The sequence below is a fragment of the Gopherus evgoodei genome, chromosome 2 (genome assembly GCF_007399415.2).
Source record: "Gopherus evgoodei ecotype Sinaloan lineage chromosome 2, rGopEvg1_v1.p, whole genome shotgun sequence".
NCBI lineage: Eukaryota > Metazoa > Chordata > Testudines > Testudinidae > Gopherus > Gopherus evgoodei.
Window position 1 is genome coordinate 112,348,152 of NC_044323.1, and position 25,149 is coordinate 112,373,300.

Here is a 25,149-nt window from a genome sequence, read left to right on the forward strand (position 1 = left end):
CTCCAGTTCCTGACTCTTGTTCTGACCTCTAGGTCTGACCACCACTACTCTGACCACTAGGTCTGACTGCCTATATCCCTCTTCACAACAGCTATACTTATGTGTTTGCCCAGCTTCCTAAACAAAGAATCCCCCTTGTGTTTACATCACCTTATTCCTGCCTCCTCTTTATCACAAGAGGCATTATAGTCAGCATTATGCCAGTTCCACATAAGGAACATCTTGTTTTCCCCTTCTGACTTCATGAATCAGCCCAAAGGTTGACTGAAGCACCTGATCCCATTCAAAGGCAGCCAGGCTGCTGACTGGGGGAGAAAAGGTTCTGAAAGCTGATTTTTTTGGAGGCTCCTGATTATGCAAAAGGGAGGGGGAGCAACATCCTTTCCAGATTGCTGGAATCCTTCAAGCAGAAGGACAGCAATAGCAATGGCTCAATGGCCCTGCTTCTCCCTGCACGTCTACCGGTCTGAAATGAAACCGAGGAACTCTGAAGCACATGGAATACTCTTCACGTCCCTGCTAACGTACCCAACCATGTTCTCGTTCTATTTCATAAGCTAAGCAGTAAGGTCACTGGAAAAAGAAGCCTCCAAGGAAAATCCTGGAGCAGGAAATGTTGTTGGTATTTTAGCAGGAAGGACTCTTCCTTTGCTATCAGGATAGCATCACAGTCAGCTCTTTGAGGTAGGAATCATCTTTTCTTCTGTGTTTGTACACTGCCTAGTACAATAGGATCCTGATCCATGACTGGGGCTCCCAGGTGCTATTGCACGGCAAATAATAAAAAATAATACTTGTATCATTTAGTTGTCATCATTTTTGTCATTCCTTTTTGAGTAGAGTTGCTGATTCCCTTATAATGGTTACTGTATTCCACCTAATGATGCTCCCCCATCCTACATTCCCTGAAGCCCTATCTTTCTATACCTCTGCCTCCCTTTATTTCCAGCCTACTCACTTTTAAAGTTAAACAAATCTGTTTCCTTTGACAGATAGAATAAAGCCAATTTGAATTATAACCATTTAAATTCCATTGTTATGAACAATTATAACTGATGTGATGTCACATTCATTGGAGTAGGAGTTGAGAGTATCACAACAATTGCTTCTTTTTACTTAGCTTGGAATTTGAGAGTGAATGTATTGCTCATCCAAGCGGGTGACTAACAGCAATGGCTTTAGCAAGACATTGTGCAAAGAGGCCTATACAAGCTTCTTTCTCTAACACACACACACACACACACACACCCCTAAGGCACAGCACTTCAGCCTGGACCTGTTATTCTCCAGTTCTGGCTCTCTTAAATTGAGACTGTCAAATTATGCAGGGATGTGCAACATGTACAAGGAGGATCAAGAAGATACCAGCAAATTTGCATTATTTCCAAGCAAATCTTGGGTATAAAATGTAATCCATGATGGAAGACAGACTGATATGCTTGAAATTTTCATCATTTCATAATATTTGAGTAGCCATCTAGCAAAAGGCAGGAACTCCTCCAGGCATCCAGAGATATTTATCCAAGTCCTGTTATTTTTCACATAAGAGTATAAATCCTCCAGTATCTTTCCTGAACCAAACTCATTTTCTCCTGTGACCTTATAATGATTTCCAGAAGTGAATAAAGCACTTAAAAACCAAATCATATTGATAGTAATGCAACATATTTCCTTGCGGCAGCCTTTGGGGAAAATTTGAAAACAACATACACCAACTTCTTTGGGCACTGCAACTTTGAAGAGTCTTTACAAACCACTGAGTTTAATTACTCCTGAAAGTACAACATGATGAAAAGGCAAAGGGCCAACAAAGATATAGCTAGGAAAGCCACTGATGAATGTCACTTCAGTTGTACTCCATTGCTATCTTCAATAATGTGTGGATCCAATTTTCGCTTGCATTTGTAGCAAACAGATCAAAATGTAGCATGAAATATGATCAAAACGAATTCTGAGCTACACCTCTAATGGTGCAATATGTTCTAGTAGTTCTAGGCAAGGCTAGTTAGCACAGGTCAACTTCACTTCTTAGTTATTTACATTAAGATTATGTCCTAGCCCATAGACTGGCAATACACATCTCAGAGCAAAACTACATCATTGGTATGTAAGGTTTTTTTTAGAGGCAAGGAGGAGAGAAAAAAGAATAAGGTAATCTCCAGTAGTCTAAAAATATTGCATAGATATAAACTCGTGAACAAGTTTTAATACTCTCTTTGTACCAAATTCTAGCATCATGTGCAACCCCCAATGAAGTCTCTGCCATATGATCTGAATATATTCTTCCAGGTTAGAGATAAGACATCAGATTCACTCTTGTTGTAATTTCACGGACTTATGGGCCCCAAGGAGTAGGGACTGCCCAGGGGGGAAGAGGAGGTGAAGTGAAAACTAATGGAGAAAATAAGCATCTGTTGTGGAAGGCACACTGGATAAGAATACCACATACCTTTCCAGCCAAGAGACAAAATCCCAGTTAAGGTAATTCTAAGTTTGCTCAGGAGTCTGTATTTAACGCTAAAGAAAATCAGGATTTGCTTTGGGCCAAACTGGGTATGCACAGCAATCAGAATCCTCCATCAGCTGGGCCATGAACGACTTGGTGACTCGTGATATTGACAACTCCTCTGATCAATCCCTCCATTTCAGCACTGAGCTATGTAAACTGTAAGGGTTTTAAATGCTGCCGGAAGCTGGTCTTTTGTATTCATGCAGCTCTTCATTGCTGGTTTTATACGGCTCCTTCTTAAATGAGCACGTGATCTGCCGTCCGTCAGTTATGAAGTGTTGGACATCCATGAAGAAGTTTGAAGGGTGTGTTGTGAAAGAGTGCTGGTTTACTATCACAATACAGACACTGCACTGAGTGTTCTGTGGAACCCACAGCCTAAATTTCCACAATTTGTGTGGGTTCATCATATTTTTCACCAGTTAAGGCTGCATCTGCACACACTCAGACATACTCCACCACACACTGCAGCTTGATTCTCAAACTAACATTTCTGCATGGAAATATTTCTCTCTTCACAAAATAAACACACTCATTCATGTTAGTTTCTTGCTGCTCCAGAACATTTATGCAGAGCTGTGAGTAATCTCTACCATAAACAGATGAGTTTTAGATTTCCAATTCAGCGTCACAGCTTTGAGGAAGGATAAAAAAATATCATATAGGAAAGAAATAAACAGCTCTTCTGCATGACTCCAGAATGGAAATTGAGTGCAAATCTCCCCTTTCAGCTCCTATTTCAAACTGTATTGTATAATTCCCCCTCACTACTTATGTTTGAAATTGCAGAGATTGGAATTATGTATTTCAGTGTTTCTAAGGCACCTGTCACCATGGTATCTAGTTGCCAGGAATGTACTGATCCGAATGAATAAAAAAAACATTTCCATCCCCAAACTCTCTTCCCTCCACCTTTCCTCTCTTGCATCTGCCCCCCTGCCCCATTGTCAGGAACTACTAATGAAGAGCTTCCTGTTCTACTGACTACAGTGGGTACCTTTATGAAGGTGTCATTTCCTGATGGAACTGGTGTCTGGTATTTGAAATATTCCTTGCTTTTCAAATGGGAAATTTATTACCAATATTACAAACAACAATTAAATAGTTACTTTAGATGAGTGGAAAGTTCCAGCCATGTCCCATTAGTACCACAGTTTCGCTGATGCTTATGTTACTAACTGGACAATGCAGATGTCCAGCAAAATCTCCTACAGTACAGTATATTGATGGGGAGCTCAGAAAGGTAAAGGATCTTTTAGGACTTTTTAAAACCAACCTCTGATAGGTGTCAATCTCAGACTTTTAAAAACATTTCACTTTAGATAACGAGTGCACGTGTGTGTATGAGAGTGAGAGAGACCAACTCTGTTCTTTCTGCTTCTAGAATAAGAACTTCTCACAGGCATGTGATGTTACATAGTAAACAGAGAGAAGAGGCACATGCTGTAGATGACAAAGACAGGCTGCTCTTGCTTGAAATCTCTGTAAAGTGCTGTAAATTTGTCTTGTGCTTTACAGCAGTGCTTCTCAAAGCCTGTCTGCCACTTGTTCAGGGGAAGCCCCTGGTGGTCCGGGCCAGTTTTTTTACCTGCCACATCTGCAAGTTCGGCCAATCGCGGCTCCCACTGGCTGCAGTTAGCTACTACAGGCCAATGGGGGCTGTTGGAAGGGCGGCCAGCACATCCCTCAGCCCACGCCACTTCCCACACCCGTCCATATCAGGAGAGATGGAAGAAATTGCAGAACTATTAACTATGGTTTGTAACCTGTCCTTTAAATCAGCTTCTGTACCCAATGACTGGAAGATAGCTAATGTAACGCCGATATTTAAAAAGGGCTCTAGAGGTGAACCTGGCAATTATAGACTGGTAAGTCTAATGTATAGTTGAAACAACAATAAAGAATAAAATTGTCAGACACATAGAATACCACAAACTTTTGGGCAAAAGTTAACATGGTTTCTGTAAAGGGAAATCATGTCTTACTAATCTATTACAGTTCTTTGAAGGGGTCAGCAAACATGTGGACAACGGGGATCCAGTGGACATAGTGTACTTAGATTTCCAGAAAGCCTTATACAAGGTCCCTCACCAAAGGCTCTCACGTAAATTAAGTTGTCATGGGATAAGAGGGAAAATCCTTTCATGGATTGAGAACTGGTTCAAAGTCAGGGAACAAATGGTAAGAATAAATGGTAAATTTTCAGAATGGAGAGGGGTAACTAGTGTTGTTCCCCAAGGACCAATCCTATTCAACTTATTTATAAATGATCTGGAGAAAGGGGTAAACAGTGAGGTGGCAAAGTTTGCAGACAATACTAAACTGCTCAAGATAGTTAAGACCAAATCAGACTGTGAAGAACTTCAAAAAGATCTCACAAAACTAAGTGATTGGGCAACAAAATGGCAAATGAAATTTAATGTGCATAAATGTAAAATAATGCAGACTGGAAAAAATAACCTCAACTATAAATATAATATGATGGGGGCTAATTTAGCTACAACGAGTCAGGAAAAAGATCTTGGAGTCATCATGGATAGTTCTCTGAAGATGTCCATGCAGTGTGCAATGGCAGTCAAAAAAGCAAACAAGATGTTAGGAATCACTAAAAAAGGGATAGAGAATAAGACGGAGAATATCTTATTGCCCTTATATAAATCCATGGCCCACATGTTGAATACTGCACACAGATGTGGTCTCCTCATCTTAAAAAAAGATATATTGGCATTAGAAAAGATTCAGAGAGGGCAACTAAAATGATTAGGGGTTTGCAACAGGTCCCATATGAGGAGAGATTAAAAAGGTAGGTCTTTTCACCTTGGAAAAGAGAAGAGGATATGATAGAGGTATGTAAAATCACGAGTGATGTGGAGAAAACGAATAAGGAAAAGTTATTTACTTGTTCCCATAATATAAGAACGAAGGCCACCAAATGAAATTAATGGATAGCAGGTTTAAAACAAATAAAAGGAAGTTCTTCACACAGCGCATGGTCAATCTGTAGAACTCCTTGCCTGAGGAGGTTGTGAAGGCTAGGATTATAGCAGGGTTTAAAAGAGAACTAAATAAATTCATGGAGGTTAAGTCCATGAATGGCTATTCGCCAGGATGGGTAAGGAATGGTGTCCCTAGCCTGTTTGTCAGAGGGTGGAGATGGATGGCAAGAGAGAGATCACTTGATCATTACCTGTTAGGTTCAGTCCCTCTGGGGCACCTGGCATTGGTCACTGTCGGTAGACAGGATACTGGGCTGGATGGACCTTTGGTCTGACCCAGTACAGTCATTCTTATGTTCTTATGACACACCTCTCCAAAGTCACATGGGGAACTCTGGCAGAGCACAAAACTGAACTTGGGTTTCCTCAGACAAAGGCAACATCCTAATCACTGGACTATCCTTCTTAGGCAACTGTTGCTACATGACTTTCAAACTGCACTATGTCAATAGTCTTAGCAACTCATGCTACTTCCCCCTCTCTTTGGAATTTCATATGATCTCCTCTCATAAGACTTGGAACACAGATTAATATTTAATCCACAGTGAGTGCTAAAGTTGTTTGGGGAAATGTGTCTACATTAAGAAAAGACTAGCAGACGTACTTTGTTCTTTGATACCCACTTACAACGTAACTACAGTAAAAGAATGTAACGTTACATATATGTTAAAGCAACTCAGGATGACGTAATTGGAAAGCCTCTCGGGAGTGGGTGGGAGAGCAGAATAGGATAGATGGAAGAAACTTTTTTCACAAATGGTCTGTGTAGCTATAAATAATCAAAATTATGAAAAAGCCTTTACTGTGAATGTGTCAGCACACAGTATTAACATGCATATAACTGCACAGTTGAACATAACTGTAAGCATACTTGGAGATAACACAAATACATGTGTCCAGCAACATCCCTGAGAAATAGACCCAAAGGCATGGTGTATGTATGAAAAAGAGGGGCAAGAATTGAGACGTTCAAACAGGAAACATACTGTAATATAACAGTTGGCATAACATCGGATTCAGAGAAGACTGAACTGTTTTTCAAAAAAACATCAAATTTACACTGCCTGTTCTAGAAATCTCTAGCAGACTGGATAACCAAGGTTTAGGTGTCTTAAACTTCCATGGCTTTAACTGTAGGAATTGCAATTTAACTGTCAGATGAAAACTGTGCCAGGGAACAACAATGAGAAATGTACAAAGATGGTTGTTACAAGAAAATTCTTTGGAGGGCAAGTTGACCTGACATGTTAGTATCAGAAAAAACAACAACAACAAGGAGTCTTTATGGCACCTTAGAGACTAACACATTTATTTGGGCATAAATTTTCATGGGCTATAACCCACTTCATCAGATGCATGGAGTGGAAAATAAAGTAGGCAGGTAGAAATATACAGCACATGAAAAGATGGGAGTTGCCTTACCAAGTGGGGGTCAATGCTAACAACGCCAATTCAGTTAGGGTGGATGTGACCCATTTCCAACAGTTGACAACAAGGGGTGAATATCAACAGAAGGAAAATTCCTTTTTTGTAGTACTAATGAGGCCAATTCAATCATGATGGATGTGGCCCAGTCCCAACAGTTGACAAGAAGGTGTGAGTATCAACAGAGGGAAAATTATTTTTTGTAGTGACCCAGCCCCTCCCAGTCTTTATTCGGGCCTAATTTGATGGTGTCAAGTTTGCAAATTAATTCTAGTTCTGCAGTTTCTCATTGAAGTCTGTTTTTGAAATTTTTTTTTGTTGTTGTTGTTGAAGAATGGCCACTTTTAAGTCTGTTACTGAGTGTCCAAGGAGATTGAAGTGCTCTCCTACTGGTTTTTGAATGTTACAATTCCTGATGTCCGATTTGTGTCCATTTATTCTTCTGTGTAGAATCTGTCTGGTTTGGCCAATGTACATCACAGTGGGGCATTGCTGGCACATGATGGTCGATCGTATATCACATTGGTAGATGTGCAGGTGAATGAACCCCTGATGGTGTGGCTGATGTGGGTAGGTCCTGTGATGTTGTCCCCTTCAAAAGTTATGCAGACAGAGTTGGCAAAGCAATTTGTTGCAGGAATTGGTTCCTGGGTTACTGTTTCTGTTGTGTGGTGTGTAGTTGCAGGTACCCACTGAGGGGTACCAAAAGAAACTGCACCATCTGCTCAAGAAACTCCCTGAAGCAGCACAGGAACAAATCTATACAGACACACCTCTAGAGCCCCGACTAGGGTATTCTATCTGCTACTCAAGATTCGTTAACCTGGGAATCCTGGACGCCCCATCATCTGAGGCATTGGCATCCTGATAGCAGGATTGTCAAGCCCTACACTCCCAGCACTCCCAGATATCTTGGAGACAGTCCCTGCACAAAAGAATAAATGCACACAAATCAGACATCAAGAATTGTAACATTCAAAAACCAGTAGGAGAACACTTCAATCTCCCTGCACATTCAATAACAGACTTTAAAAGTGGTCATTCTTCAACATAAAAACTTCAAAAAAAGACTTCAACAAGAAACTGCAGAACTGGAATTAATTTGAGAACTTGACACCATCAAATTGGCTTCGGCAGTACTGACCCCCCCACTTGGTAAGGCAACTCCCATTTTTTCATGTGCTGCCTATTTTCCACTCCATGCATCTGATGAAGTGGGTTATAGCCCATGAAAGCTTATGCCCAAATACATTTTAGTCTCTAAGGTGCCACAAGGACTCCTTGTTGATTTTGCTGAAACAGACTAACACGGCTACCACTCTGAAACCTGTCACCATGGAAGAAACAAAGTAATGGAAGTAGTAAAATAGTGCGTATCCAAAGGGGAGATCTCTCTCTCTCTCTCTCTCTCTCTCTCTCTCTCTCTCTCTCACACACACACACACACACACACACACACACACACACACACACACACACACACACACAAATAATGACAGGATTCAATAACCCTCTCTCCCTCGTATTTCTTTTCTTTCTTTCTTGTTATGGAAGATGACATTATCCTTATTTCATGAACTACATTCCAAAATAATTATATAGGAATAGTCTAGGTTTCAAGAAAGTTACCTTCAATAGAAGAAATAATATCATTACACTCATGCCATCTATTTGTTACACAGCTGAAAACAGTTATGTCACATGGACACACGTTGATATTTATGTAACACAATTCATTGATTGTGAATATGGATCTGTCCATGAAAACTCTGATTTTGAAATAAGTTAATGGAATGTGAATGTTTCAAATGGATGACTGGAAAAACAAATGAGCTCAAAAGTACATCGGCTAACATTTTCACACCTGTGCCTCCAAAGAATATCTGGAATCAATATTTAGGCATCCAAATATGACATTCACCATTGATAAATCCGTTTCTATTCAGGGTGAGGACTAAAATACAATACTTAATCAAAAATAAAAAATGAATGCTCAGCAAAATTCCAAACTGCTCTATGAACAGAAAAAACTATAGGCTTTAGGGTTTGAAAGGATGAAGGAAAGTGAAACAACCAAGCCACACTTCACCTGCTCAACTCCTGTTTTGTTTCCAGCCTTTTGGCAATGAAACATTATTAGGCGTGAAAGCTCCAGATTCAGCTGTAGCCAAAAAAGTACTGATGAACAGCAGATGGTTCAGAAATAATGAACTCTGTAGACCGCCCTAAACTCACAGTGAGTAGCTAGATGTTCTGATGGCCTATGGAAAGATCTACAGTAATTTATGTCATTTTGGATACCCAAGGGAGATGAGACACCACTTCCTAAGGATATGGCCAGACTTTGGAAAATATGGAGTGATTTCACATGAAACATTATGTCCTGAATAGCATTAGAAAGGGGAAATATAGAGGGTAAATTAAAAGGTGTACTCACCTGGGCACCCACCCTAAAAGCAGCTTCTACTTGAGCTTTAAGGATGTTACATTTCATATGATCGGGTACAGAAGAAGGTGACACTGGGGGATGAAGACTTTTTTCAGAAACTTTCTTGTCTTCACCCTGTTTACATAAAAGATAACATGGTAACATACATTAGAGAAAGATTATACCATTTATCACAATGATCAGGTCAAATTTTACTTTGAACAACCAGGTTTAACACCATTTAGGAAAGTTTTCAAGTTCATACTCTGATAGAAATGCCTGACAAATTATTCAAAAGACTTAACTTTAATCTATTACCAAGATAATAAAGGCCACTGGGGAAAGTGTGATAAGAAATATGGAGAAAGAGTCAGGACCTGGAGTGGGTTGTCCCCAAGATCATTTCCAAACCTAAAATTATGTTGAAAAAGCAAAATATTCCACAGAAAGGGAAATTGGGTTGTGGGAGAAAGGAACAGAGGCTCAATACTCGGATATACTCAAGCTCCTTTATGTCACTCTGATGGTGTAAAGGGGCCTGAAAGTGAACGTAAAATGTAATTTACATCCACTATAAGATCCCTTTACGCTGCCAAAATGGCATACAGGGACCTTAGTATAACTGAGAACAAGGCTCTCGGTTTTTGATTTCTGAACCCTCTGAATTGTTCTGTCAGAAAGAGCAGAAAAATCCAATAAGCTTAACACACACACTAATTCCTATTTCCACTGGTTCTGAGGGTATGCCTACATGGCAATTAAAAACCTGTGACGAGTCCATGTCAGCTGACATGGGCTCAGCGGCTGTTTAATTGTGGTATAGACCTTTGTGCTTGGGCTAGAGCCCAAGCTCCAGGACCCCTGCAATGTGAGGGTGACCGAATGCAACCATGTTTTCACACACCCTACACACCATTGTAATAATCTTTGTATAAAATATGCCTTGTGAAGTATCATGTGAAAACTAATAATTCGCTGGTCAGTCCTGGTGAAATGTATGTAGCAACTTTATATGTAAAGGTATGAACATAAACTGAAATTATTCTTGAAATGTGTTTGCCAGACAAGTCGGAGGAAGAGGTAAACTTGTTTCTTAAAGACAAAGAACAAGCTGATGCCTCTAGCCAGGTGGTTAAAGTTGATTGGCAATCACTGCTCAAGTGGCCAGTCTTTGGCAGCAAAGGTGGGGATGTGGGGCAGGAACGGATCGATTTGCATTTTAACAACAACATGAAAGTTTTTCTCCCACAAGACTGCTTGCCTCCATCCTCACAGCTGGAAAGAACTTTATCTAGGAGTAAGCTACCGGGAAACGCATTTAAAAGGTTGATTGGACTATAATTGGACTCTGGGTATTTTCTCTCTCAGCTGAGAAGACAAAGACACCAGACTTTTGGACGTTCGGACCCAAGAATTTGGTCATCCCTGTTGCTGGGAACGTTTGGTAAGAATTTCACCTTGAACCAAGTCTAGTGTGTTAAGTTTCAGCACTAGAAAGCATTTTATTTTTATTTCTCTTGTAACCATTTGTGACTTTAATGCCTTAAACCTCTCTCTTTGTTGTTAAATAAACTTGTTTTATTCTTAAATCAAAATTAAGCCAGTGTTGTGTTTAAACTGAACTGTTTGGTAACTCCAATTAAAGTAGCAACTGGTCATACATTGACCCCTTACAGGGGTAACAGCCCTCTAATATCTGGACCGTCCAGGAGAGGGCTGGACAATGCAGAACACATGGTTTCAGAGGAAATCTGGGACTGGGCATGTGTTGGGGAGTCACCCTGAAAGTGGCAACTGAGTCTGGTAGAAGCCAGAGTGTGCTGGCAGACTGGAGCTATGTGTGACCTGCATGTTGTTTGGGTGCTGCAGCAACAAAGCATTGTGAGGCACCCAAGGTTGCAGGGCAGATGGGGACACAATCCCTCACTGGATTGCGCCCCGGAATGTGATAGTGGGAGAGTCCCAGAGCGTGAGCTGCATCCCAACCCAGAGTATCCACACTGCAATTACATAGCCTCTTAGCCCAGGCCCTGTGAACCCAACTCAGCTGGTACGGGCCAGCCGCAGGTGTCTAACTGCAGCATGGACATACAGGACAGGACCCACAGGGTAACTCCTCTTTACACAAAGAAGGGTAATTCTCCAGCTCTGGATCTGAGAAATCCACAGCAGGACAGGTTCCACTGACAAGAATAATTTGATGTCCTATTCAAAAGTGACCTAAATTTTTTTTTTTTTGCCTGGAATAAACTTTAGAAGAAAGCAAACAAGAGCCAGCAGAAGTTCCCATATGCAAACATTTCCCTTGCAGAAATCAAAAGGAGCCAGTCTCTCTCCTAATATAAGCAATACTCAATTTAAAGCAACTGAGCAGGGATGGGGCTAGTCTTGTAAACACAGGCCCTTAAATCAGCAGGCCATGATTATTTACACGTTTTAAGGAAAAAATCAATCAGACAATGGAATAGCAAGGGTTCACTCAGAGTTCCCCTCATCTTTCTGAAAACAAGATGTGAGTGGGGACCCTAGTTTTTCATTATTTTGACCACTGCATTTACACCTGTGCAGACTGAGCGTGAAATGCTACCACCCTCATTTGATTGTCTTTCACAGAATCATAGAATATCTGGGTTGGAAGGGACCTTAGGTGGTCATCTGCTTCAGTGGTCCCCAACCTTTTCATCTGGCATCTGCCAGACGAAGGACAGTGGCAGCGGTGGAGCACCTGCCGAAATGCTGGCGAATTTCTGCGGCATTTCGGCGGTGATGCCTCTCGATGACATCACTTGTTAGCGGCAAGCGGCTTCACCAAGAGGCATCGCCGCCGAAATGCCGCAGATATTCAGCGGCATTTCAGCAGATGATCCACCGCTGGCTAGGACATGGTGCATTTAGATGCCTCCGCGGTCGCAGGGACCCCTGATCTAGTCCAACCACCTGCTCAAAGCAGGATCAATCCCCAACTAAATCATCCCAACCAGGGCTTTGTCAAGCCTGACCTTAAAAACCTCGAAGGAAGGAGATTCCACCACCTCTCTAGGTAACCCATTCCAGTGCTTCACCACCCTTCTAGTGAAAAAGTTTTTTTCCTAATATCCAACTTAATCTTCCCCCATTGCAACTTGAGACCATTACTCCTTGTTCTGTCATCTGCCACTACTGAGAACAGTTTAGAACCATCCTCTCTGGAACCCCCTTTCAGGTAGTTGAAAGCAGCTATAAAATCCCCCCTCATTATCCTCTTCTGCAGACTAAATAATCCCAGTTCCCTCAGCCTCTCCTCATAAATCATATGCTCCAGCCCCCTAATCATTTTTGTTGCCCTCTGCTGGATTCTTTCCAATTTTTCCACATCCTTCTTGTAGTGTGGGCACCAAAACTGGACACAGTACTTCAGATGATGCCTCACCAATGTCAAATAGAGGGGAATGATCACGTCTCTCAATCTGTTGGCAATGCTCCTACTTATACAGCCCAAAATGCCATTAGCCTTCTTGGCAAAAAGGGCACACTGTTGACTCACATCCAGCTTCTCATCCACTGTAACTCCTAGGTCCTTTTCTGCAGAACTGCTGCCTAGCCACTTGGTCCCTAGTCTGTAGCAGTGCATGGGATTCTTCCATCCTAAGTGCAGGACTTGTCCTTGTTGAACCTCATCAGATTTCTTTTGGCTCAATCCTCTAATTTTTCTAGGTCCCTCTGTATCCTATCCCTACCCTCCAGCGTTATCTACCACTCCTCCCAGTTAAGTGTATCTGCAAACTTGCTGAGGGTGCAGTCCACACTATCCTCCAAATAATTAATGAAGATATTGAACAAAACTGGCCCCAGGACCGATGCTTGGGTCACTCCACTTGATACCGGCTGCCAACTAGACATGGATCACTACTCGTTGAGCCTGACGATCTAGCCGGCTTTCTAACCACCTTATAGTACATTCACCCAGCTCATACTACTTTAACTTGCTGGCAAGAATACTGTGGGAGACCATATCAAAAGCGTTGCTAAAGTCAAGAAACAACACATCCACTGCTTTCCCCTCATCCACAGACCCAGTTATCTCCTCATAGAAGGCAATTAGGTTAGTCAGGCATGACCTGCCCTTGGTGAACCCATGCTGCCTGTTCCTGATCACTTTTCTCTCCTAGAAGTGCTTCAAAATTGATTCCTTGAGGACTTGCTCCGTGATTTTTCCAGGGACTAAGGTGAGGCAGACTGGCCTGTATTCCCCAGATCCTCCTCCTTCCCCTTTTTTAAAGATGGGCACTACAGTAGCCTTTTTCCAGTCATCCAGGACCTTCCCCATTCGCCATGAATTTTCAAAGATCATGTCCAATGGCTCTGCAATCACATCTACCAACTCCTTCAGCACCCTCGGATGCAGTGCATCCGGCCCCATGGACTTGTGCTTGTCCAGCTTTTCTAAATAGTCCTGAACCACTTCTTTCTCCACAGAGGGCTGGTCACCTCCTCCCCATACTGTGCTGCCCAGTGCAGCAGTCTGGGAGCTGACCTTGTTTGTGACGACAGAGGCAAAAAAACCATTGAGCACATTAGCTTTTTCCACATCCTCTTTCACTAGGTTGCCTCCCCCATTCAGTAAGGGGCCCACACTTTTCCTGACCTTCTTGTTGCTAATATACCTTAGAAATCCTTCCTGTCACTCTTAACATCCCTTGCTAGCTGCAACCCCAAGTGTGATTTGGCCTTCCTGATTTCACTCCTGCAAACCTGAGCAATATTCTTATACTCCTCTCTGGTCATTTGTCCAGTCATCCACTTCTTGTAAGCTTCTTTTGTGTGTTTAAGATCAGCAAAGATTTCACTGTTAAGCCAAGCTGGTTGCCTGCCATATTTACTATTCTTTCTACACATCGGGATGGTTTGTTCCTGCAACCTCAATAAGGATTCTTTAAAATACAGCCAGCTCTCCTGGATTCTTTTGCCTCTCATGTTATTCTCCTCGGGGATCCTGCCCATCAGTTCCCTGAGGGAGTCAAAGTCTGCTTTTCTGAAGTCCAGGGTCCATATTTTGCTGTTCTCCTTTCTTCCTTGTGTCAGGATCCTGAACTTGACCATCTCATGGTCACTGCCTCCCAGGTTCCCATCCACTTTTGCTTCCCCTACTAATTCTTCCCTGTTTATGAGCAGCAGGTCAAGAAGATCTCTGCCCCTAGCTGGTTCTTCTATCACTTGCACCAGAAAATTGTCCCCTACATTTTCCAAAAACTTCCTGGATTGTCTGTGCACCGCTGTATTGCTCTCCAAGCAGATATTGGGGTGATTGAAGTCCTCCATGAGCACCAAGAGCTCTGATCTAGTAACTTCTGTTAGTTGCCAGAAGAAAGCCTCATCTACCTCATCCCCCTGGTCTGGTGGTCTTTAGCAGACTCCCACCACGACATCACCCTTGTTGCTCACCCTTCTAAACTTAATCCAGAAACTCTCAGGTTTTTTTGCAATTTCATACCGGAGCTCTGAGCAGTCATACTGCTCTCTTACATACAATGCAACTCCCCCACATTTTCTGCCCTGCCTGTCCTTCCTGAACAGTTTATATCCATTCATGATAGTACTCCAGCCATGTGAGTTATCCCACCAAGTCTCTGTTATTTCAATCACATCATAATTCCTGTACTGTGCCAGGACTTCCAGTTCTCCCTGCTTGTTTCCCAGGCTTCTTGCATTTGTGTATAGGCACTTAAGATAACTTGCTGATTGTCCTGCTTTCTCAGTCTGAGGCAGGAGTCCTCTCCTCTTCTGCTCATGCTTCCTCCTGGTATCCTATTTCCCCACTTACCTCAGGGCTTTTGTCTCCTTCCCCCAGTGAACCTAGTTTAAAGCCCTCTTCACTAGGTTAGCTAGTGTACTTGCGAAGATGCTCTTCCCTCTCTTCATTAGATGGAGCCCATGTCTGCCTAGCACTCCTCCTTCTTGGAACACCATCCCATGGTCAAGAGTCCAAAGCCTTCTCTCTGACACCACCAGGGTAGCATTTGCTGATTTCCACAATTCAACGGTCTCTACCTGTGTCTTTTCCTTCCACAGGGAGGATGGAAGAGACCACCACTTGCACCTCCAACTCCTTTATCCTTCTTCCCAGAGCCACATAGTCTGCAGTGATCCACTCAAGGTCATTCTTGGCAGTATCATTCACACCAACTTTATATTGCCTTCATCCATATGTACAAAATTTACACGATACAAGGCAGTAGTGAATCAGGCCCAGTATATGTCCTTAGTTCACCTTTGGCAAGTGTATTCTGAGATGCAGCAGGGCATTTTACATAGCACTGAAACTACCTAGCCCTTAGCCTCAGAAGTCTTGTTGTTTGTTTATTTCACCGGGACCTATGCCCCCTCCAGTTTGTGACCACCAAAACCTTGCTTGCTCACTTCATCAACCCAAAACCAGTTACATACAACATGGGATGTCAAGAATCTGGAGAAACTTTCTAGGAGCAGAACTCAACCTTGTGATTATATTGCTTTATGCAACTATTTTGTGAGCACCCAGAAAGACTGCTGAAACCCATTGAAATGGCATAATATTGGTGGTGCAGTTGCCTTGTGAACCTAAGGTACTGTGGTTTCCAGCTACGCTTTTGAACAACTGACTGAATCTCATAATTTAATCCACCCTGGTTTGTTTGATTGATTGATTTATTGTATTTGACATGAATGTTAATCAGTCTTGCATCTCTGTTTTCTGAGCCATATCTAAAATTGTTAATGGAAAAATACTTGCTCATTTTACTTTGTCCCTTTGGCTTTTATCCTATGAAAAAATACCTGAAAACAAAAATACTGCTTCTAGCTGGAGCAACATACTGAACTGTAGTTATCTATTTAACTGCAAACACAAATGTAATACAGGACACAGGAATTCTAACAACCACTACAAAAAAAAATCCAACTGAAACACTCACTGACATGGTTTTGCTGATCTTCCAACTGACACGCCTAAGTGGAGATACCATTTAGGTAATCTGGACAGACAAAATTAATGAGGAAAATGCAAATCCCTGATCAGCCAATTGTCTCATTAAGCAGATTTTCATTGCCTGAAGATGTTTTAAATGCTGCTATCATCCGCAAGTTTACTCACATACATACTGTTCTCTAAAGGGAATGCAAGCAGCAGACTGTAATACAATGACAGTTCTAAAAGGCATGTTAAAACCAATCTTTGTTTTAGGGCTTGAAACTAATTAGATGACATTATGATTTCAGTTACATTAGATTTACCCATTGTATTTCACTGTACAAACAAGGGGAAATGATACTTAAAGACCCAATTGGCTTTTTTTTTACATTCAACATATTACCACTCTCTGCAATTCAGTTGCCAGTAGCTGTGTATGCATTCTCCGAATGTAATCCTTACAAAGACAGGATTGTGGCCTGCTCTTCTGTCCCTGTGCAAGCTACCTGCATTGCGGGTCAAAACAAGAGTGGGAGAGCAGCCTCTCCTGGGTATGTCTACACTGCAATGAAAAACCTGTGACACTGAGTCTCAAAGCCCGGGTCAGCAGACTCAGCTCTAGCAGGCACAGACAGGAGCATTGGCTTGCTAAATCCAGGGTTGTGAGTTCAATCCTTGGAGGGGGCCATTTAGGGAACTGGGGTAAAAATCTGTCTGGGGATTGGTCCTGCTTTGAGCAGGGCATTGGACTAGATGACCTTCTAAGGTCCCTTCCAACCCTAATCTTCTGTGATTCTATTAATTTTGATATCCCTCTCAGGGACTCAGAGCCTAGGCTCCAGCCCGAGTCTGAACATCTGCACTGCAATTTTTACAGTCCACAACCTGAATCCCCCTATCAGCCGATCTGGGCCAGCTGCCCCCATGCCAATGGTCTTTTACTGCAGTGTAGACATACACTGTGGGGCCACTAATTCCTCTCTGTGCAGATGGGCAGAAGTGAGGAATGGGTAGAGTCTTGGTTCTGCCCACCTCGCCTCACTCATTCCCAACATACTCTTCAGCAAAACTGACCAGGGGCAAAGGAAGAAGTCATCTGCTACTGTTATAGAAGTAGTTGGAACAAGGGGGAACTCTGGCTGGTCTGCCCTTGGGACTTACAGCTGTGCACTACCCCTTTATTTAGGTCAGCTAATAGTACAATCCAACCCATAACCACTGACTTCAAAATACATTCAGAAACGTACAAGTTGTCCGTCAATCTGCAGGAGTGATGACAGATCTTTGCTACAAAACCGTACCTTCCATACTAACAACTCCTGAACTCAGTAGTTGTTTAGCAAAAAATATTATATAAATGAAATATGGTAGCAAAGAATTGCTTCCTTGTACCTCCATGCTGCAAATGGATACATATTATTGTAATAAGGTATCCTCTCAGATAGTAACTTCAGATTATAATGCTCTCAGGCATGTTTCAATTCATAATGGTTCTTTCAGGATGCACCAAAGGAAACGAAAGCTCAGTAGACTTCCATTCTTCTCTAAGCCTCGTTCAAGCCTAATGTATTTAATTAAAACAATGATGCCCAGTAGCAAACACAAGGGAAGGAGACTAATGGAACAATCAGCATTTTGTTGTTATTGGAATACTTTTCCATTGCTTTTCCTCTTTTCATATTCGTGAAATTCCAGTTGCAATGAAGTCAATGGTTGTTTTGCCGTTGATGTCAATGGGTACATCTATACTGTGATAAAAGAACCACGGAACCGCTGCTACTGGCTTGGGTCAGCTGACTTGGTCTCACAGTGCTTTGGCTGCAGGGCCATGAAATTGCAGTATAGACATTCAGGCTCTGGGACCTTCCCCCCATCGGGTTTCAGAGCTCAGGCTCCAGCCCAAGCCCAAACATCTACACAGTAATTTTACAGTCCTGCAGACCAAGCCCCACGAGCCCAAGTCAGCTTATCTGAGCCAGCTTCAGATCTTTTATCGCAGTGTAGATGTACCCAACTGTTGACTGGACTTGACATAAATAATTGGACATGAGTGAGGCCTCATTTCTTGGGAAATAGGATTAGGGAGGTAAATGGATTCGCAGGCTGGAAACAGACCATCTGTACTAGATAAGATAACGGGGAACACCCAGGGAACCATTTAAAATGGAAAAAATAACAATGAATAAAATAAGCCTGGAACATAAGATGAGGTGAAGAGTAAATCGTGGACAGACAGTGTGTGCTGTACATGTATTGGTTCCTAGAATGTGACCACACAAATCCCAAAACGTGATGCAACGTATAGTAAAGGCAACATATTGTAAAAATGTATATAAAAGAAGAGGTTTGCTGGGTAACTTGGGATGTGTGGTATGCCCTATACTCACCCCGTACATGAGAGTCTGAACAACCTCAGTGTAGCATTGCTGCATGCCAAATAAAGGAACCTGAGTAACATGACTTGAGTTGAACTGAGTTCTTGGGGAACCGAATGGAAGAGGTCCCAGGGGAATCTCAAGACCAGTAAGATAAGATTTCACCCGTCTATAATTTAAAAAAATAAATACAAAAATCTACATAAAAATAATAATATAGGTCTCATGTAAAGCAGATATTCAGTGTTAAGGTTGCCATGCTATCCTGGACTCATTCAGTGGTATAGACATAAGGACCAGTTGTGCCCCCTCAGTCACATTGACTGGTGCTTTACTTCCTGAATAGTCTAATTAAAAGAAAAGGAGATACTCTGCTACCTCATAGTGTAAGGTACTACTTAGTGTAAGTAGTAAGGTTCTAGTGTATGAAGTGCTGTCAATAAAGATAGGTTCTTTGTGTTCTCTAGGAACCATATTTGCTTAGTTTATGACATTTAACCCCTTTGGGGTTTAGAGAGCATGGCCCCTTTAAAACTTGTTCCTAGTAGGGAGAGAGAGCAGTAAAAGAAAGGAGGGAAACTCGGGAGTGTGGCTCTGGAGCTCTGGCGGAGAGAAGGGCTGCAGTCCCCAGGCCCTCACAAAGTAAAACAGCAGAGAACCTGCCTGAAGCCTGAGAAGGCCAGGGCAGCCGATCGGGGACACTCCAGGGCAGGAGCCAGGAGGATCCCTGTGCCGGGGAGGAATTGCCCGAGAAGGACAGGCCAGAGCTGGACCCAGTATCATGGCTGCCCAGAGCTGCATGGGGCTGTGAGCACTGGGGCTTGTGACTGCATTGGGAACAAGGAGGGAGGCTGTAGCTAGTTAAGTGGGGAGGTGGTCGCTCTGTGTGACTTTGCAGAGAGTGGCAGAAGATGGCACCAGAGCGGTTTGCTGGGGAAAGTTCATTGGCGCCGAAGACAACCAGGAGCATCCAAGACTCACCACTGAACTAGAACTTTGCTCAGGACTCCTGAACTCTGTGTGCAGACACATTACTTAGTGTCTGCCCTTCCAGACTGTGCCACTGCTGGGCCTGTGGGGCCTTGGTTTGGAGGCAGCCCTGTTTTCCTGCTCCCCCTATATTTCCCCTTGTTGTTTTTCTCCTCTCATCCCTCTGTACATAAATATCTCCCTTTGTTATACCCATTGTACTTTTCCTGTGGGTGGGTGTGTTCACTCTGGGGAGGTTGGAACAGGTGCCCCTGGGGTGGAAGGGATTTTTCCTGCTTCATTCTTGCATGCGCCTTCTCTTGGCCACAGCTGCCTGCAGAGCAGACTCCATCTTGGCCACGAGGGCGCTAAAGTTACAGACAAAACACAAGATTTAAAACTATCAGCACCGTAGAGCCCATATACTGTCAGGCTGTAAAAATGCACGCTGTACTCCACTCTATTTTGTGCTTATGCATAATTAACAAAATTGTCTGTTAAGTTTCCAGAACCCTTAGTGCTTACAGTGGTGAATGAAGCATAACAACAGCAACTGTATTCAGACCCTGTGCCAGGTTGGCAGTTATTAAAATCCCATTTTGATATGTAAACTCAACACATTCAATGTGGAAGTCATTAAAGAAGTATATATAGATACAGTTCTGGCAACCCTTGTAATTTCATTGTGAGTATCATTATGTTTAGTGTTCTTCTGAAAGCCTCAACTGCCGGATTCATGTGAATACAGGAGAATATCAGCTGTCATGTTTTTAGAAAAGTAATCTTGAAAATGTGAGCTGAATGCACTCTATAAGGTCAGAAAGCAGAAGATAAAGTGACTCTCAAAGTTATTAGTAAAAAAAAGAACCACACCTCATGATTTTCAAGACAGGATCATGATTTTTGAATGGGTGGGTGTGGAAATACTGGAGATATACTACACCAAAGTGTTATTTTTTTTTAAATCACTATTACAAATGCCCCCCTTTTGGGTAACTGATGGCACTTTTGTTTTCAATCACCAGCTTCATCAGTGCTGTTTGTTAATAGCATGAGTTCACTATATTACCTGGCATTATTTTGCATTTTGTATTCATTTTGTATTATTGTGGTCCTATTGTTGTTTTGAGTTTATTTTTTTCTACTTTAAATTTAAGGGGATTCAATCCTTCTTCTCTATTCTGAAAAGTTCATATGTTGTTTGGAACTAAATAAGGATAAAAACAGCAACATCTATAATTTTACCCCTCCCCCCATTTATTTTGACTCTGTGTCTTAGCCTACTAAGCTAATCTTTAATATGTTTATTTCTCCGAATCCTCCTTAAGCGTAAAGTGCATATCTTCACTAGGAAAAAAATATGTTTTCTTAACTCATGTAAGCTAACAGACAGTAGCAAACACGAGGTGAGGGCCTAGAGAAGACAAGGCAGTTTGTAGTTTTCACATGAGTTAGCAGACTGTGAGGGAAGCTGGGGTTTATCAGCCTGGTAGCTACAAATCACCTTGTCTTCACTAGGTTCTTAAACCATATCAGTTTCCACAGGTTAGCCAACACAAATTAAGAACACATCCTATTTTCTAGTGAAGACAAGGCCCATCTGAACACATCCTGCTCCTTATTCAGCACAGAGATGCATCAGATCAGAGAAGAACTTCAGAAACATCAGTCAACTGTTTATCTTTTCTCACCAGTCAGGGGTCATTTTCAACTGCAGTAGCTACAGGCTTTGCTGCCTTGTAAGGGACAGGCAGCTGCACAGCTTTAGTGTAAGTAACATCACTGGTGAACAGTCAGTACTTAGTGGTCTGCAGCAGTGAGAAACTGAAGAAGAGATGCTTGCAAGGAAACAGAAACAGAGGAGAGAAAGGAAATTAAAATATATTTATGCCTGCAATATTCCTCTTCACCCTGAAGGCTAAAGATAATCTCATTGGTGACAAAGAGACCAACAGGCATCACAAAACTGATTTATGTTGCTCACCAAAAGAATGGACAGAAATCATCACATCAACTGGATTTGTTCTGCCCCTTTTCCTAAACCATTCTTCATTCCCATGAGATGGAGTTTGCTGTAGCAGACAATCAAATTAACTCCTAACCACTGAACCTAATTTGATCCAGTTATTTCATAAAATTCACCTTTGTTTGATACCAAGCATGACAAATTTGAGCCCCCAAGCAGTTTGCTTGAAAAGGGAATTAACAACTAGAAAAGACAGGTTCAAATGAGTTGCCAATTTAAAATATAAATTTAGAGATTTTGAGGCCACATTGGTGCCATTATGCTCATCTAGTCTGACTTCCTGAATAATTTAGGCCATAGAACCAGGGCCAGCTCTAGCAATTTCACCGCCCCAAGCATGGTGGCACACCGCGGGGAGCACTCTGCCGCTCACCGATCCCGCGGCTCCGGTGGACCTCCCGCAGGTTTCCCTGCGGGGGGTCCAGTGGTCCCACGGCTCCGGAGGACCTCCCGCAGGCGTGCCTGCGGATGCTCCACCGGAGCCATTGGACAAGCGCACCCTCCACAGGCACGCCTGCAGGAGCTCCACTGGAGCCGCCTGCTGCCCTCCCGGCAACCAGCAGAGCACCTCAAGTGGGCATGCCGTTCCAAGTACGCGCTTGGTGCGCTGGGGCCTGGAGCCAGCCCTGCATAGAACTGGACCAATTAATTCCTGCATTGAGCTTCATAACTAGTAATTTGCAGCCAGCATATTATTTGTGTGTGTTGTATCTCTCTCATATCCCATGTCTGTCTTGCTATTTAGAATGAAAGCTCTTCAGGGAAAAAACTATTATATGTTTGTACAGCACCTAGCATAATGCCTGATCTTGGTAGGCCCCCTAGACACTACTTTAATAAATATGAACAATATTCAAAAGATAGCCAATCTTAATTTAACGACTCCAGGCAATGGAGAATTTCCATTGGTAAGTTATTCTAATAAGTTATTGCCTTATTTCCAGTTTGAGTGTTTCTAATAAGGCTATTGGAAAAAAATTTCTTCAAAGGTTTTTTTTTTTTTTTTTTTTTTACTTTTTTTCTTCAAAAAGTGTCTGTGTTGTGATTGTATTTTTTAAAAAAATTACCACCACAAAACTAAAAAGGTTTTGATTTTCAGCTGAAAACTCAAAATATTTCAGCTTTGGAAATTTCACCAGAGTGCCATATGGAGTTATAGTTTATTTGCCTCAGGTCCCCATTCTCTTGTATGGGCTGGGATCACTCACTGAACTTCATTGCCCATGATGCACCATGGACACATGACTCCCAGGATGTACCCTCTCCCCTTCCCAAAAGGGAACCCAGTCTATAGAGGAGCAAGCAGGAGGCAAACAAACTACAACTCCCATGAGGCACAGCAGCAGCATTTCTGAATTAACATCTTATGGTTTTCAGTCAGAACATTTCAGATTTGATTTTTCACCAAGAAGTCAATTTTTTTCACAGGGAAAAAAAAATAAACACACATTTGCTGACCAGCTCAAACTTCTAACTTCTACTTCTAGCCATTGGAACTTGTTATGCCCTTGTCTGCATAAATAGGGGTCCTTCTAGTATCAGATATTTCCTCCTTGTGTGTATACTTCTAGACGGTAATCAAGATGCTTCTTAACCTTCTTTGCTTATGCTTTGATCCTGTGCTGAAATAGCATCGATGTAGAAGCCTCTGTATGAAACTAACCAAGTCATTTAGCTAGGTTCCTCCTTGAACTGAGAGTCAGAAATCTTTCCAAACACTACTTCCTCTCTCAACCACTTTACTCATTAAGGGCCTGATTCTCCATCTCTTTAATTCAATGCCAACATTTCCATTGACTTCAGTGGGTTCAGGATTGAGCCTTAAAGGGCCTGATGCTGCAAGACTTGTCATATGCACAACTTCATTGGCTTCAACTAGAGTTCTGAAGTTAATAGCTATAGGGTGAGGCACCAGGTTCTACGGTTCTATCATGTAAACCTAGTTCTAAAACTAGGTAGTTCTAAAACATAACACACTCTTATGTGAAGAAAGAATATGATTTTTAAAACACTTTTACGCTATCTAGCTGAGTAACCCATCAAAGCTAAAACAGAACAATGGCACAGCTGAAGTCGCTTTAACATGGTTTAAATAAAAGACACAAAATCCTATGTCGTTTGATAGTGTTGATCTCTATTCTTTCTCCCCACAACCTACTGTCATTCAGCTACCATGCTGTAAATATTTCAAATACATAAAGTATATGCACAGTGAATAATACACCTTAAAAGGAATGGGGCAAATGAATTATACTGAGAAATATACAAACATATACCCACTACGCTTTTATTTCCTACTTTCAGCTGAATTGAATTTCAAAGGGAAAGTGGAAGGAAATATTTAAGGACCAATAAGAAAATGGTGGGAGATAAATAAGTGAAACAGTTGCAGCCAAATATGTTGGAGTGAATTAATGATGGAGTAACATCAGCTGCTGAATATCAGGTAACAAAAAGGAGCTTTCTGACATACACTACGATATTATACCTTGTTTATATTGATGTGCAGAGCTGGCCATGGTCCAACTACCTTCACAGTCTCCACTTCCATCTTCTTCAGATGGGAAGAAGTGTTATCATAAAGGAGGGGAAGTCCTGAGCTCAATTCTAAAAAGAGGCCCAAAAGAAAGAAAGAAAAAAATAAAATCTCAAGGAAAACTACAAGAGCATCGTGGATCAAAACACTCAGCTGCAATTGAGAAAATACAGTCAAAAGCTTTACATGCTTTTTATTTTCTATAATACCCCCTAAAAAGTTTTAAAATGCATTTATTGGGTCATTTTCCCTTTTCAATTTAGCAAACAATCTTCTTCCAAATTCTAATGTGACTTAAACCAACTTCGGACCTGATTCCGAGTGTCTCAAGATGAATAGCAACTGAGTCCATGAGCGTTCCCATCAACTCCACTGGCATGACTTTGAACAAAGATGCCACCTACGTGTAAGGGTATCAGAGTCTGGCTTTTTGGCTCCTCTAACAGACTTTCGTCTTTGAACACCAGTCTCTTTTAGGTTGTCATCAGGAATTCGTCCAACTCACTCAACAGTTCTTTAATTACTCACTTATGCAGAAAGAAAATACAACATTTTTGAGTTAGCCTTCTGTCAATATTGACCTATTAAACCACCTTAGGGATGGAGTGGCAGATAGTTATTTAGAAATATAAAAATATTTGTTTTATTAAATGTCATTAAATGAGTCCTTAACTTTTTCTGTATTTCCTTTTTTCAGTGAGGCTAGTTAATAAGTAAAAGTAGTTTGGACCCATTCTTCAGACTCTAAGGGTCTGATCCAAAGCCCCTTGAAATCAATAGAAAGCCTCCCATTGACTTCAGTCTGGTTAGGATCAAGTTATTAAATAGTCCTAATGAAGATAAGTACTGCTCACGTGGGGCCTAATTCAGTAATTGTTTAAGCATGAGCTTAAATCCATCCCTACTCAGCAAAACACTTAAGCACATACTTAACTTTAAACACATGCTTTGCTGAGTAGG

At 41.9% G+C, this 25,149-nt stretch overlaps 1 protein-coding gene across 2 annotated transcripts in view; it reads right to left on the reverse strand.

The window, feature by feature from the left end:
• EPB41L4B (erythrocyte membrane protein band 4.1 like 4B) overlaps window positions 1–25,149 on the reverse strand; it is a 287,983-nt gene that overhangs the window by 79,888 nt on the left and 182,946 nt on the right. For both annotated transcript variants that reach the window (XM_030551497.1, XM_030551496.1), the window contains exons 17-18: window positions 24,142–24,260; window positions 9,368–9,493 (exon numbers count right to left, since the gene is read on the reverse strand). In XM_030551497.1, coding sequence (XP_030407357.1) covers window positions 9,368–9,493; window positions 24,142–24,260 — 245 coding nt within the window. The remainder of the gene's footprint in view (window positions 1–9,367; window positions 9,494–24,141; window positions 24,261–25,149) is intronic.